A 16,810-nucleotide genomic window follows, 5' to 3' on the forward strand; every position below is an offset into this window, starting at 1 on the left:
TTAGCCAAGCGCAAACAGCCCAGCATGAACGGGGTCCTTTTACTGTTCCCTTACAAAAATTCCCCTATTTCAACCAGGTGACCATGAATCATATCAGTCTCCTGAGGCTAACCTGGAAAGACATAGACTGAATGTTGCTTGAATGCGACCAAAACCCAGGACCATTCACTGCCATGCTTTGTGCTGCAACGATTCCAAACTACTTGCTACTAGCTTGGCATGGTAAAGTGTCCTATCATGAAGGACGAAAAAAAGGCAGCCCTCCCCAGAAATCTTCTGCAAAGGCTTTCAGAGTACCTCCAAGAGAGCTTCATAGAGATGTCCCTGGAGGATTCCCATTCCATCCCCAGACATGTTAACAGACTTTTCCAGTAGCTGTGCTGGCCGTGAATGCATCCCAATTCTTCAGGGCAAATCAAACATTAAACACTATTTCTTTTAAACCCTGTACTGTAGTTACAAATGTGCACTCACCAGAGCTGCCTTCTCCAGTTTCAGGGTCAGGGATCCCGCCTGGGGAGGGTATTGGCTCCAGGGTGATGAAAAGGTCTTGGCTGCCAGGGAGAACGGATTCACCACTTGCCTGCTGTGCCTTCTCCTCCTCCTCCTCCACAAAATCCTCCACACTGTTGCGTAAGACTCCTCCCTTGCAGGTGTCCACGGACAGTGGTGGGATAGTGGTAGGTTCCCCCCCAGAATGGCATGCAGCTGATCATGGAAGCAGAATGTATGGGGCTCTGACCCAAGCAACCGTTTACCTCCTTTGTCTTTTGGTAGGCTTGCTTCAGCTCCTTAACTTTCATGCGGCACTGCTGTGTGTCCCTGTTGTAGTCTCTCTCCACCATGCCCTGTGCGATTTTGGCATATATATTAGTATTTCTTCTTTTTGATTGCAGTTCGGCTTGCACAGATTTTTCTCCCCATACACCAACCTGATCCAGTGTCTCCCTTTCAGTCCATGCTGGAGCTCGTTTTCGATTCTGGGGGGACTGCATGGTCACCTGTGCTGCTGAGCTCACCATGCTGACCAAACAGGAAATGAAATTCAAAATTTCCCGGGGCTTTTCCTGTGTACCTGGCTAGTGCATCAGAGTTCAAAGTGCTGTCCAGAGTGGTCACATTGGAGCACTGTGAGATAGCTTCCAGAGGCCAATACCGTTGAATTGCGTCTGCACTACCCCAAATTCGACCCAGCAAGGTCGATTTTAGCGCTACTCCCCTCGCCAGGGAGAAGTACAGAAGTCGATTTTAAGAGCCCTTTAGATTGATGGAACGGAGTTGGTTGTGTAGACGCGTTCATTTTAAAATCGACCTAACGTGGCTAAATTTGACCTAACCCCATAGTGTAGGCCAGAGCACAGAAATGTTAAGCTGAAAGGGACCTCAAAAAGCCATCTAGTCCACCCCTACTCCCCGATGCTGAGGCAGGACTAAGTATACCTAGACAACCTCTGACAGGTGTTTGTCAAACTTGTTCTTAAAATCCTCCAAAGATGGGGATTCCACAATCTCCTTTGGCAACCCTTATAGTTTGAAAGTTTTTTCTAATATCTAACCTAAATCTCCCTTGTTGCAGATTAAGCCTGTTACTTCTTGTCCTACTTCTAATGGATAAGGAGAACAACTAATCGTTGTAACAGCTCTTAACATATTTGATGACATTTATCAGGTCATTCCCCTCAGTCTTCTTTTCTCAAGACTAAACACACACAGGTTTTTTTAATCTTTATACATCAGGTTTTTTTTAAACCTTTTTATCATTTTTTGTTGCTCTCTTCTGGACTCTCTCCAATTTGTCCATGTTTCCTAGCATGTGGTGCCCAAACGTGGACACAATACTCCAGGCTGACCTTGACAGTGCAGAGCAGATTGGAACAATTCTCTCCTATGTCTTACATATGACACTCCTGTTAATACACCCCAGAATTACATTTGCCTTTTTTCACAACTGCATCACAATGTTGTTGCATATTCTATTTGTGATCCACTGTAACCCCCAGATCCTTTTGTGGGATAGTAGTTCCTAGCCAGTTTATTCTCCATTTTATAGTTGTGCATTTGATTTTTCCTTCCTAAATGTATAACTTGCACTTGTCTTTATTGAATTTTATCTTGTTGATTTCAGAGCAATTCTTCAATTTATCAAAATCATTTTGAATTCTAATCCTGTCCTCCCAAGTGCTTGCACCCCTCCCAGCTTGGTGTCATCTGAAAATTTTATGAGCAGAGTCTCCACTCCATTATCCAAGTCATTAATGAAAATATTAAATAGTACCGGACTTATAACAGATCCCTATGGAGCTCCACTAGATATACTCTCTCAGTTTGACAGTGAACCATTGAAAACTACTCTTTGAGTATAACTTTTCAACCAATTATGCAACAACTTTATAGTACTTTCAGCTAGACCACATTTGACTAATTTGCTGAGTATTACTGAGATGCTATGCACAGTCTTTGGTACTGAAGACTGTTGAAAAGGCACCAGCATAAATAGAAGGCAATGGGATGGGGAAGAAACAGATGATTTGACAAGCAAAAGGCCACAACCTCTCCCTCCTCCTTCTCTGACACAATACCTATACAAAGGGACCAGTTGAAAAGCTTTTGCCTGGAAAGAGTGTGTCATGCTCGGGCATTTTCTTCTAGCCAGCTGTAAATGGAAGTGGCAACACCTGTGGCGTCAGCTACTCTCTCAGCTAGAAGAAATAGTTCTAACATTTATCAGCAGGGCTAGAAAGGGTAGAGACAGAAATCATATAGTCAAATGATTCTCTTATACTGTACAAAACAGCAACAATGTGGATTACAGCCCACATATCTACCAAAGAGCCAGATTGGGCAGAATTCTGAAGTTGTTGCTACATAAAACACATATTGCTTTATATTCCACTTGTTCCAAAACAGTTCAATTTAAAATCTATTTACCCTCTTAGTGGTTAGTAAACAGCAGAGACTGAAATCAGCAGTATAACAAAACTAAGTTAAAACAACCATACAGTTAAATACAGACAGACTTTAACCACAGGTTACCACAATAAGGCCCTATTGCACAAATATTGAATAAACCAGAAGCAATACAAAAATAATAATAATAAAATTGCAATTATGCATTTAATATTGTACAAGAACAAACAGACTTTAACGGAATCCAAATGTGATTGGGGGACAATATAAAGTACACAGCATGTCATTTAGCACTTCTGAAATAAAAGTTATCCAGAACTCCCTCTAAAAACTATTAGACATTCAAGGTTGTTGCATGTCATTGGAAAGGTTATTATACATATTTTAAAATAAGTGTGTAATAACATTAGAGAATAATTATAACTACAAACATTTATAATGTGCCCAACACTTTTTAAAATCTTGGCACGTTGCACATATATCAGATCAAGTACAAGACAATTTCCCCAAAGAGAGTGGGACAATACACACTACAACCTCCTTACTGGGCCCTTGCAGCCCCAAAATACTTCCCTGAAAATCTAATTGGTCTGGACAATAGAGAACCACATTTAATGGAAAACCTGTGCAAAGGAGAATTTTGATCCACCTTGAAAATTTACTTTTTGCAAAGGAGACCAATATCTTTTCTGGAAATAAAGGAGTTACATGAAGGAAGAATTTGTGTCTGTGCAATAGACAATAGAGGTACCCAAAGATCTTCTAAGGGCTGCTACTGGAATAATTTAAACCTGCTTTCAGCACTTCCCTGGCAATATAAATTCTTAGCTAGTCTGACAGATTCTTCCAGCTTACTTCAGCTTCTGGGAGCTCTTGCTTGGTAGATTCGCTGTAACCAAAACATATAATGGGATGTGTAGGGAGACTGACATGGACCACAATGATCCTGGTGGTGAAAGGACAGACTTCTTCAGCTCTGAAGGTGCCTACTCTGCAGATTCATAGGTTTCAAGGCCAGAGGGACCATTCTGACCATTTAGGGTTGATCTCTTGCATAACGAAGGTCATATAATTTCACCCATTCATTTCTGCAATTTTACTCTTGCATATTTGCAACTATAAATTACCTTGGCTTCAATCTGCCTATAGCAAGAGACACCGTATATTGTGGTTCGATCTCCACATCTTGGTGGCAAGTGGAAAAACACAGTATCTAAGAAAGGAGAGAAAAAGCTTCATCAGCCACCAACAGAATGATATATCAACATTTTGTATTTTCAGCTCTGTAGTCATCTTTTTCAACATTACTCTCATTTACAAAAGCCTTACTCAAGAAATTGCACTTTCTACCAGCTCTACCCTTTTGTAAGTAGAGCTGAAGTCTTTTTGTCTAAACCTGTGACCCAACTGCTCAAGTAACTACTAAACAACTCACTTTGTCTCCATACAAAGGTGCCAAATAAGCAATATTTATGCTATGACGTGACCAAGGGCATTAAAAAAAAAAAAGAGCTTTTCATTATAACCTATAGGATTTACTTCAAAGCTATACAGTGTTTAATAATTATGCAAACAGATAGATATACTACTGCCACTAACTGTTAATTCAGGGGTTCTCAAACTGGGGGTCACGAGGTTATTACATTGGGGGGGTCATGAGCTGTCAACCTGCACCCCAAACTCTGCTTTGCCTCCAGCATTTATAATGGTGTTAAATATATAAAAAAGAGTTTTTAATTTATAAGGGGGGTTGCACTCAGAGACTTGCTATGTGAAAGGGGTTACCAGTAAAAAAGTTTGAGAGCCACTGTGTTAATTGCTAATTTACAGATACAGCAAAGGCAAAGCAGTCATTAGAAGAATTCTGTTTTGCAGTTCACAACAACATTTCACTATGAAGCAAACCCTGTCTTGAGAGTGACTAAAATTGGTTACTGACTTTGTAATAATGAAATGAAACAGAACTGTACTTAAAAATATGGAGTAGTCTCTTGAGACAAGGAGTTAGGTACTAAAAATTGTCAGTCCCTTTTATAGATTTCACTACATTCTAAAGAGATAGGCTAGGGGTTTAGTAGAATTTTTAATAAATGTCTCTCCAAGCCAATAAACAAGTAGCCTAATTCCCCATTTCATGGAACCCTAGTAACTCCTACACTGTGAATTACTCATAACCTGCACAGGAAAATCAGGCCCAATATGTTATAGTAAATTTACAGTAATCTTAATTTGAAATACATTTGGTAATCCCAAATGAAATCTTTAGTGTGTTTCTGGCCATAAAACTCAAGGATATACACCTCACCAGGTTTAGTTGCTTTGTTGCTATGCTAGCTTTGAAGCAATCTCTCTTACTTCAAAATATGCATTAATGACCTGTTGCTGTGGTAATGAAATGACAGAAAGTCAACTATTTAGCTTTCATGCATAGGACTGTGGCACTGAGCCAATGTAGAAACAACTTCACTCACCTGCTCCTACTTCCTGCTTTAGAATGCACTCAGTAGATCATTTGATATTTAATTATACAGAAATGAAACAAAGTCAGGACCCAACACAGAGTCAAGGAGTGGCCTTTTACTGATGCAAAGATAAATTCTTTTGATACAACTCCTATACTTTTGCTACCAATTCCAGATGAAATACCTCTAAAATTTAGAGGGTCAGACAATTTTCATTAGAAACATAACAAAACCCTAACTAAAAGTAGTATCAGGGTATTTTTGTGGATTTTACAATTTCTTCTTTTTAAAAATTTTCTTCTCCCCTGTTGCTGTGCAGAGGAAAAACAGTGACTCATCTTCTCATAACTTTTGTTCTTCGAGATGTGCTGTTCATTCCAATCAGGTGTGTGCACGCCGTGTGCATGACAGCCAGAAGATTTTCCCCTAGCAGTATCCATAGGGTCGGCCTGGGCACCCGCTGAAGTTGCGCCTTCATGGCACCTAATATAGGGCCCTGCCAACCCAACCTGACCCCCCCCCATCAGTTCCTTCTTACCGGGTACCCTGACAGAGGGGTAGGATGGAGGGTATTGGAATGGACATGAACAACATATCTCGAAGAACAACAGTTACGAGAAGGTGAGTAACCGTTTTTTCCTTCAAGTGCTTGTTCATATCAATTCAAAGCAGGTGAATCACAAGCCCTTCAGGAGGCAGGGTCAGAGCTGTCCACCAGCTAGAATACCGCTCTACCAAAGGCCATGTCGTCTCTGGCCTGCTGGGTAATCGCATAATGTGCAGGGAAAGTGCGTATTGCAGACCACGTTGCTGCCCTGCATATTTCCTGGGTAAGAACCGGAGCTAGGAAAGCTGCTGAAGAGGCCTGCACCCTGGTGGAGTGTGCAGTGATTGGAGGGCTCGCACCTGGGCCAAGTTGTAGCACTGTCAAATGCAGGACATGATCCACAACGAAATTTGTTGGGAAGAGACTGGAAGACCCTTCTGTCCGCCACAGCCACAAATAGTTGAATGGACTTCCGGAATGGTTATGTTCTTTTAATATAAAAGGCAGGGGGTCTGAAGATATACAAAGAATGAAGCCTCTGCTTTCTGCCCCTCGAGTGTAGCTTAGGATAGAACACTGGAGGAAGATGTCCTGGTTGATGTGAAACTGGGAGACAACCTTTGAGAGGAAAGCTGGATGTTGCCCGAGCTGAACCTTGTCCTTACAGAACATGGTGTAAGGGGGCTCTGATGTTAGGGCCTTGAGCTCAGACACCCCCCTGGCTGAGGTTATTGCCACCAGAAATGCCACCTTGTACGAGAGGTAGAGCAGGGAGCATGTCGCTAGCGGTTCAAAAGACAGCGCCGTCAATCTGGAAAGCACCAGGTTGAGGTCCCAGGCTGGGACCGGCTTCCTGACTTGCGAATATAGCCTGTCGAGACCTTTGAGGAAATGGCTGACCATAGGGCTGGCAAAGATTGACCGGACCTCTGAGCCTGGATGGAAGGCAGAGATGGCAGCCAAGTGAACCGTTATTGACAACATGGACAGCCCCTGCTGCTTGAGATGGAGAAGATAGTCTAATATAAGTTGCACAGAGATGAGTGTCAGGGACGAATGATGCTGCGCCAACCAGATTAAAAATCTCTTCCACTTGGCAAGATAGGTAGCCCTGGTGGAGGGCTTTCTACGGCCAAGGAGGACTTGTCTAACTGGGTCCGAGCAAGAGAGCTCCGTTGGGTTAAGCCATGGAGCTTCCATGCCATGAGATGCAGCGACTCAAAGTTTGGGTGCTGAAGTTGACCGTGATCCTAAGTTAGTAAGTCCGGGAAGAGCGGCATGGTGACTGGAGCTTCCAGGGACATTTCCAGGAGCGATGTGTACCAGTGCTGGCGAGGCCAGGCTGGGAATATCAATATCACCGAAGCTTGTTCCCTCTGTATCTTGAGGAGCACCTTGTGAACGAGAGAGATAGGCAGAAACACGTATAGGAGACAGCCTCCTCCCATGGGAAGGCTGAATGTGACCACGATGGAACCTGGGCTGTGATTCCGGAGGGAGCAAAACTGCTGGCACTTCCTGTTGTGTCACGTGGCAAACAGGTCTATCTGGGGAAAACCCCACTGATGGAAGATTGAGTTTGCAACATCCGGGCGAAGGATCGACCTGCTGAGATAGTCCACCAACTCGTTCTGTACTCCAGAGAGGTATGATGCTTTCAGATGTATCAAATGCTCTACACAGAAGTCCCGCTTCCTGGTACAGGGGACAGAAGCATGCACCAGCCTGTTTGTTGATATAAAACATTGCCGTGGTGTCGTCTATCATAACTGATACACATCTCCCTGTCAAAGTGGGCTCGGAAAGTCTGTCATACAAGGCACACCGCTCTCAACTCTGACACTGATGTGGAGAGCGAGTTCCGCCTGAGACCAGAGGCCTTGTGTCCTGAGGTCTTCCAAATGTGCTCCCCAGCACCAAGGCTGACGCATCCATCACTAGCGAGAGAGACAGCTGGGGGATGGTGAAGGGGACTCCTACACATACTACCTGTGGGTCAAGCCACCACAGGAGGGAGTCGAGTACCGGGCAGGGTTACAATCCTGTCGAAGCTGTCCCAGACTGGCTGATACACTAACACTAGCCATAACTGAAGAGATCAAAGTTTGAGTCTGGCATGCTGTACTACATAGGTATAAGCCACCACATGTCCCAGGAGTTTCAGGCAATTCCTCGCGGTGGTGGGGAACTGCCTGAGACCTTGTATGGTGTCGCCGAGGGACTGAAGCCTTGCTTTCAGGAGGTATGCCCTGGCTTGTGTTGAGTCCAGTACTGCCCCTATAAACTCTATCCTCTGGACCGGGGACAACTTTGATTTCCCCTCATTCAGAAAGAGGCCCAGTTTGTCGAACGTTGTTCTTTTGAAGTCGACTTGTGCCTCCACTTGAGACCTGGAGCGGCCCTTGATGAGTCAGTCAGTCATCGAGGTACGGGAACACCTATACCTGCCGCCTGCGCAGGAACGCAGCCATGACTGCCATGCACTTGGTAAACACTTTAGGTGCTGCCGACAGGCCGAATGGAAGGACTGTAAACTGGTAGTGGGTGTTGTTCACCACAAACCTGAGGTATTTTCTGTGGGACAGAATTATTGCTATGTGAAATTACGGGTCCTTCAAGTCGAGAGCGGTATACTAGTCTCCTGGATCTAATAAAGGGATGATGGAGGCCAAAGAGACCATGCGGAACTTGAGCTTCGTCATGAACTTGTTGAGTTCTCGCAGGTCTAGGATGGGCCTGAGCCCGCCTTTGGCTTTCGGTATTAGGAGATACCGGGAATAGAAACCCTTGCCCGTCTGCTCCTGAGGAACCTCTTCCACTGCCCCTAGCGAAAGGAGCAAGTGCACCTCCTGTATAAGGAGTTGCTCGTGAGAGGAGTCCATGAAGAGGGATGGGGAAGGAAGGCAATGGGGGGGGGGCACAGAATTGGATGGAGTATCCCCTCTCTACCGTGCGGATCACCCAGCAGTTCGAAGGGATACGGGACCATGTACAGTAGAAAAGGGAAAGGGAAAGGACGAAAAGGTGAGGCAGGGTAGATCCAGTTCTTGTTCTGGTGTGCCGTCCTCAACCACACCTTCAAAAGGCCAGTTTGGGGCCAGGGCAGCTTGGGTTGGCCAAAGCCCTGGCCTGAGGATGAGTGTGGCCTCTTCCTGACTCCCCTATTCCTCTTCCGGGAACCATATGGTCTGTTTTGCTGGTAAAACCGCAGAGGAGGCTGCGGCCTGAAGTGCCTGCACTGTGTAGCAGGGGGATGTATGCCCAGGGATTTGAGGGTGGCCCTCAAGTCTTTTAAACTGTGAAGTTTCCTGTCTGTCTTTTCAGAGAATAGGGCCTGACCTTCAAAGGGGAGTCCTTCGTGAGGGAGTCCAGAGACCTGAAGCCAAGAGGACCTTCTCATGGCCACCACGGTAGCGATGGTTCAGGAGGCCATGTCGCCACCGTCAAGAGCCAGCTGCAAGAGGTCCTGGAAATGAATTTGCCTTCCTCCACCAAAGCATTAAATTCGGTGCAGGAGTCTGGTGGTAATAGCTCATCAAACTTGGCCATTGCTCCGCAGGTGTTAAAGGAGTACCTACTAATAATGGCATGCTGGTTTGAAATGTGGAGCTGTAAACAACCGATGGAGTAGACTTTCCTCCTGAACAAGTTCACCTTTTTCACCTCCTGATTTTTAGGGAAGGGTCCCTGAAACCCATGATGCTCCCTTTGGTTTGTAGCATCCACCACCAAAGAGTTGGGTGGAGGATGAGAATAGAGATGCTCATATCCCTTTGAAATAGCATCTCTCATTTCTCTTAGCTGTAGGGGGCAAAGAGACCGGAGTGTGCCACAAAGTTTTTGTGGTCTCATTTATAGACTTGATGAGTGGGAGCGCAATATGCGAGGGCCCAGAGGGGGCAAGGATGTCCACCATGGAATCAGCATCCTCTACCAGTTGCTCTGCCTGGATCCCCAGGTTCTGGGCCACCCTACGCAACAACTGTTGCAGAACTCTGTTATCCTCCAAGGCCAGGGTTGTTGAAGTGCCCTCAACGGCCTCATCTAGGGAGGACAAGGATGATAGCACCGGCCCATGGCCTTGGTCACTGCCCTCGACACCAAGATGGTCACACTGTTTGTTAGGTTACTCTATTGCTGGTGCCAAGGTGGTGGGTGCCGGCGCTGAGGTCCGAGCGGAAGGCGGAGGTATCAGCATAGTCTCCGGTGCCAGCTGCTCTAAGGGGGTGAAGGATGCTGACACAACCGACACTGACCTGGATCTTGAAGCCTGGCTCTGACCCTGGGCTTGATGATTGGACTCCCTGGGCCTAAAAGGCCACTGAGCTGGTGGTTGCCATTGAGGTGGCCAAGGTGCTGGAGGATCTAGACCTCCTGCTGCTGGACCTATCTGAGTGCTAGGACTCCACCTCAGACTCCGAGGTCTCCGGAAAGGAAGACCATGGAGGAGTGGTACGGGGTGGTGCCGAGCCTCTGGGGATTGATGCAGTCCCCCAACGTGGGCGGTCGCCACCGGGGAGTGGTGCAGCGGAGCTGGGGAGCGGTGTGACATAATTGATGGCTTGCCCCTAGATCAGATAGGAGGCCGGGTTATCACTGGTGCCTCGTCCCTCCTTGGAGAAGGCAGTGCCGTCAGGCAAATAAGGTCCTGCGCCACCTCAAAAGTCTCCATAGTCGAGGGGAGTTCAATGTCCCACCCATGACAGTCTGGAGAACGGTAGTAGGCTGGGCTTGATTGGACCCCTTGCAGGGAAGGAGTCGACGAGCCCCTAGGAGGCACTGGGCCCGAAGCCAGCTGGATGGGCTGAGCCCTCGCTGCCACTGGCTCCTTAGGCTTAGGAGGGGGATCAGCATCTCTCCTGCTTCTTTTTCTTCTGAGGCACCGGGGATGAAGATCAGCGCCTGCCACAAGTCTTATGTTCAGCGCCGTCTCGGTGCCGGGAATTCTTAGCTTCCTTCCTTGGTGCCAGCTCACACGCAGTCGGCACCGGTACGCTGCGCACAGAGGCGGCGGCACTTGGCACGGGCTCCGCTGATCTGGGGTTGGACTGCAGAGGGAGGGCTGCCTCCATGAGGAGAATTCTGAGTCTCTGCTCGCGATCCTTAAGGGTCCTCGCAAACCCCTTGCAAATGCGGCACTTGTCCTTTTGGTGACTCTCACCGAGTCACTTCAAACAAGAAGTATGTGGGTCACTCTTTGGCATCAATTTCCCACAGACTTCACACGATTTGAACTCTGGTGACCGAGGCATGCCCCAGTGTTGGGGAACGAACTAGGGCGGAGGGGAGAGGCCCCGGCAACGGAACCTTAAGAGAAACTACTAACACTACTAACTAAATACAACTGACAGTGGGACATTACTAAAGGCACTTGCAAAAGCAAGAGTGAGGGAAGCTTCAGCTAGCTGTCACCAGCGGTAAGAAGGAACTGGGGGGGGCGGGGGGGGAGTCGGGTCGGCAGGGCCCTATATTGGGCGCCCTGAAGGCATGACTCCAGGGGGCACCCAGGCCAACCCTATGGATACTGCTGGGGAAAAATCTTCCGGCTGTCATGCACGCAGCGCATGCACACCTGATTGGAACTGACATGAACAAGCACTCGAAGAAGAAACAGACCAATTGACTGTACATGGCACCACAGTACACAATGAAAGGTACCACGGTACATAAAAAGTACGGTCACAAATGCACAAAGCAAAAAATCTGGAATGAAACAAAAAATTTCCCTCTAATCTTTCAGTTATAGGACCCTTTGGCATTACTTGTAAAAATAAAATACTTTCAAGTGTTCATTTTAAAGTGATCCCTGTTTCTCCGGCACTTATAGTGCTATTTTGGTACTGATTCAGAATTTGAAACTGCAAGTCCCAGACAATAGGACTTGTGTAAACTAATCCTTGGTTTCTCAGAGACCTGGTCTTCTTGAGGAGGAAGCATAAAGCAAGATTAAGAGAAAAATGTTAAATAAAATATTTCATTTTTCCATCTATAGACAGAGCAAAACCATCTATAGATATATTTACCTGTAGACTGCTATACCTTGGCTAAGTCCTAAATAGTAACAACATCGCAAAATGATTCTCCCACCTTTTCATTCTGAAGGCCACTACTCTTCATAGCAAGTCCTCCTGCCCTTCTTATTGGTTGGTTCTCACTATATGATTTCTGCAGACTGTCCATAAGGATCTGTAGAACACATTTTGAGAACCACAGATCTATTTAAGCAAAAACAGATTGCTTTGTTCACAAGCTTTTGAATACTTTTTCTCCTACCTCCATAAATATTTACAGGACCAGATTTCCTTAATGAAGGTTTTGGGGACTGTGGGTTATTTTATTTTATAACCATAGGCAAGTGAGGTTGTAACCTTTAAAGGAACCCCCTGTATTCAGTGAAGATTTCCTGCTGCTGGATGCATTCTCATGATCAGGGTTCAGTTTAAAGGCGCAGGTATTTTAAGTTGCTTCTTTTTACAGATTCCATTTCTGTAAAATCCATTTCTGCAGTTGTGGACTAAACTACAAAATAAAGATTAATAGAATTCAAGTAGTCAGAAGCCTGGTTAATTAATAGTTCAAGTGTCAGGATTCTTTCCCCCCTAGTAGAAGCACACAGGAGGACCCAGTGTCTTCAGCTACTGCCACAGATCCCCACTCACATGCTGTAACCTCATGTTTGATTTCTTACCTTCTTGATAGTTGTGAGCTCCATCTGGCAAGGCAAGGAAAGGCAAGTATTTCCATTCTTCTGGTAAACTGTGGCTGTCATGTCCTTCTCCTGAGAGGAGGGGAGGATAGGAGAATTCAACCTGAAAAGGGGCAGGGGGGGAGGCCATGTTATTCAAAACAGAAATAGATACAAACTGCCACACAAAATCAGTCCAGCAGTGCCTCAAGTCTAGAATTTTGTCTCCACTGGAGGCTAGAACCAAGTGCTTCAGACTAAGGTGCAAAAAATTCCATTGTGAACAACCTGCATGAGGGTCTACATCCTTTATACCATCTACTTGTAGATGATGTCACTACAGTAAAACCTCAGAGTTACGGGAATGGGAGTTGTTCGTAACTCAGAACAAAATGTTATGGTTGTTCTTTCAAAAGTTTACAACTGAACATTGACTTAATACAGCTTTGAACCTTTACTATGCAGAAGAAAAATCCTGCTTTCCCTTTATTTTTATTAGTTTATGTTTAATACAGTACTGTACTTGCCCTTTTTTGGGGAGGAGGGGGTCTCTCTGGAGCTTCCTGATTGTGTACTTCCCTTTCCAAACAAGGTGTGTGGTTGACTGGTCAGTTGGTAACTCTGGTGTTCATAACTCTGAGGTTCTACTATATCTATATTTATAACTAAGTACTATTTTGGATCTTATTAAGCCCTTGCCTTCAGTAATCTCTTGGTGCAATAAGTTCCACAGGTTAGTTGTGTGCTAAGAGTATTTATTTTTATCAGTTTTAAAAGTGTTGCTTTGCAATTTCATTTGATGGCCTTTTGTTCTTGTATTGGGAGAAGAGATAAATGGGAACTTCCAATTTACCATCTGTATCTCATTCATTATTCTGAATACCTCAATCGTATCCCCTATTCATCATCTTTCTAGTTAAGAATCCTAATCTTCTCAATCTCTCTTCATATGAAGTCTCACTATACATCTAATCATTTATCGCCCACCTCGGGACCCCTTTTTTTTTTGGTGTGTATTTCTAGAGAAGGGTTGACTAGACTTGAACAGAATACATTCAAGGGGAAAAACATAGCATTTATTTATATAACGCCATTATAATACAGTCAGTACTTTCTATCCCATTTTTTATGCAACCTAACTTTTTATTGACCACTTCTGTGCATCAAGTAGATATTTTCATTAAGCTGTCTAGTGACACCTAGGTCTTCTGCCTGACTGGTTATAGTTAAAATAGAATGTAAAAGAATGAACAAAGCATCTTGTTTTGTGCAGTTGAAAATCTACACCTACTATATGGTTTTGAGGGTGGAGGGAAGAAAATGTTTTCAATTCAAGTACACAAATCAATTTGTCAGCGATTGAAAGAGAAAGGATGACCCTTAAAATGTAAGACTCTACAAAAGTAACAGTAGTGCAGACTAATCAAGCAATCACTGGAAAAGTGAGTGAGATGGAGGTTCTGCTTTACCGAGTCACTGACATTATGGGTACTATCTTCAACAGTATAATAAATGTGACTCAATGTAATATTGCCAATTAAAAAAATCCCACAGAAATTTCTAAATGTAATAGTTAAATCAACTTGTCACAATGAGGGAGTGAGAGCTCTAGCCAAATTTTCATTTATCATTAAAGAGAGCAGAGGTTATTAAGGGAAAAAGTATAATTTCTGATAGAAGATGTTCAGCTGAAGATCAATCAGTTGTCAAACTTGTAAAAGTACAGTATTTTTCAAACATTGTGAACTTCCATAGAAGAGCATGCAAAGAAATCATGTAGGAAATCATTTCAATAGTATATGGTGTGACGGGGCAAGGCCAGATGGCTATAGAAAAGTAGTGGGAGATAGATATATTAGCTCCAGGCTAAACAAATCCCTGGTACCAGGTTAAGGCACGATCAAGAGGCATGCTTAGTCATGCAGGAGACCCTTCCTCAGGAGGATAACTTACACGAGCAAGTGAGGATATCATCTGACTTGATGCCAATCCAAAAGATCGAGGCAGCCAACATGATTAATTGCAACAGAGATGTGTTCTCTACAAAACCAGGGCGGACGACTGAGACCTATCACCGTATCCACATGATCCCCGGAGCCAAGGTAACATTGAGACCCTACCAAATCCCACTTCTGATACCAGTTGTGACAAAGCTCTATCCTTGCCTCCGTGGGTCCCGCGTTTCCTGGCGGATTGCGCTAGCCTCAGAGGCTCACTGTGATCCTCCACGTAACCTTTCTTTCTCTAGAGACAAGGGTCACAGTCTACTGAGCCGTTTTCATCATAAGCCAGCAAGGGACGTGAGGAGAAGTTATCCTTCCTTGCATAGTCTCTGTTGTCTCCCAGTCTCAGTGATTAATCAGGGGGCAAAGGGGGGGGGGAGCCCGGGCCCACCCTCTACTCCAGGCTCCAGCCCAAGGACCCTAATAGTATCAGCTATGGTAGCTGACCTTTTAGAAACATGACATGTACAATTCCCAGGGCTACTTCCCCCACAGCAGCCCTCACTTCCTCAAGCTCCACTTCACCCTTACCTGAGGGCCTCCTTCCTTGTGCCTGATAATGGTGTGTACAACTCAGTCTCTCCAACAGCGCAACTTCCTCCCACAGCTCCTGACACGCACACCCACCTGTCTGACTGGGAGGCTTTTAACTAGTTTCAGCCAGCCCCTGATTGGCTTCAGGTGTCCCAATCAACCTAGCATTCTCCCGGCCTTCTGGAAAGTTCTTAATTGGCCCCAGGTGTCTTAATTGACCTGGAGCAGCTGCCATTTCACTTATCCTGGTACCAGGGATTTGTTTAGCCTGGAGCTAATATATCTATCTCCCACTACTTTTCTATAGCCATCTGGCCTTGCCCCATCACAATGGATAATCAAATTTAAACCCCAATAATAATAATAATAATAATGGTGTGGGAGGGACAAGGGGAATCAAGAGTAGTAGAAATCAGTAAGAAAATAAAATGGGAATTCCATTATGTCACCTTTACTCCAGATGCCGTTGAGTTGTGTGACACATCTATATGGGGGACGACGACACACACACACAAAAAAAAACCCAGCCTCACAAATTGCAGTGTTGGTTTCAAATTCGCTTATTCCCGATTCATACTGTATCTCACACCATCATATGCAGGAATAGCTCCAGGCAATGCCAGAGAAAAATCAAAACTTCCTATGGTCACAGCCGCCCTGCACTTAACACTATAATTTTCTCACAAAGTACATGAGAGACACAGAGAGAGAGAGAGAGAGAGAGAGAGAGAGGGAGAGAAAAGACGCAACAGAAAACGTAACTGATTTAAAGATAATTGTATTCCAGGATTCTACTTAAAACTCCTTTCTACTGAAAATGTATAAAAGATTGCTTGTTTCGTTCAAACTCAGCAATCAAGATAAACAGGAGAAGCATTTGGCTTCCAAATGAAAGAGGAATAATAGAATGAGATAGTGTATCCACGAGATAGCAATTGTCTGCAATTTGACAGATTGTCAGTAAAAACTCACAGGGTATGTCTACACTACGGAATAAGGTCGAATTTATAGAAGTTGTTTTTTTAGAAATCGGTTTTATATATTCAAGTGTGTGTGTCCCCACAGAAAATGCTCTAAGTGCATTAACTCAGCGGAGTGCTTCCACAGTACCGAGGCTAGAGTCGACTTCCGGAGTGTTGCACTGCAGATAGCTATCCCACAGTTCCCACAGTCTCCGCTGCCCATTGGAATTCTGGGTTGAGATCCCAATGCCTGATGGGGCTAAAACATTGTCGCGGGTGGTTCTGGGTACATATCGTCAGGCCCCCCTTCCCTCCCTCCCTCCGTCAAAGCAAGGGCAGACAATCGTTTTGCGCCTTTTTTCCTGAGTTACCTGTGCAGACGCCATACCACGGCAAGCATGGAGCCCGCTCAGGTAACCGTCACCGTATGTCTCCTGGATTTGGCAGACGCGGTACAGCACTGCTACACAGTAGCAGCAACCCATTGCCTTCTGGCAGCAGACGGTGCAGTACGACTGGTAGCCGTTCTCGTCGTGTCCGAGGTGCTCCTGGCCACATCGGCTGGGAGCGCCTGGGCAGACATGGGCGCAGGGACTAAATTTGGAGTGACTTGACCAGGTCATTCTCTTTAGTCCTGCAGTCAGTCCTATTGAACCGTCTTATGGTGAGCAGGCAGGCGATACGGATTGCTAGCAGTCATACTGTACCAT

At 45.2% G+C, this 16,810-nt stretch overlaps 1 protein-coding gene across 1 annotated transcript in view; it reads right to left on the bottom strand.

Moving 5' to 3' along the window:
• AVL9 (AVL9 cell migration associated) overlaps positions 1 to 16,810 on the bottom strand; it is a 71,910-nt gene that overhangs the window by 39,228 nt on the left and 15,872 nt on the right. Inside the window, exons 2-3 of the mRNA XM_073332959.1 lie at positions 12,605 to 12,725; positions 4,035 to 4,120 (exon numbers count right to left, since the gene is read on the bottom strand). Of these exons, the coding sequence (XP_073189060.1) occupies positions 4,035 to 4,120; positions 12,605 to 12,725 (207 nt within the window). The remainder of the gene's footprint in view (positions 1 to 4,034; positions 4,121 to 12,604; positions 12,726 to 16,810) is intronic.

Source organism: Lepidochelys kempii, chromosome 2 (genome assembly GCF_965140265.1).
Source record: "Lepidochelys kempii isolate rLepKem1 chromosome 2, rLepKem1.hap2, whole genome shotgun sequence".
Taxonomy (NCBI): Eukaryota; Metazoa; Chordata; order Testudines; family Cheloniidae; genus Lepidochelys; species Lepidochelys kempii.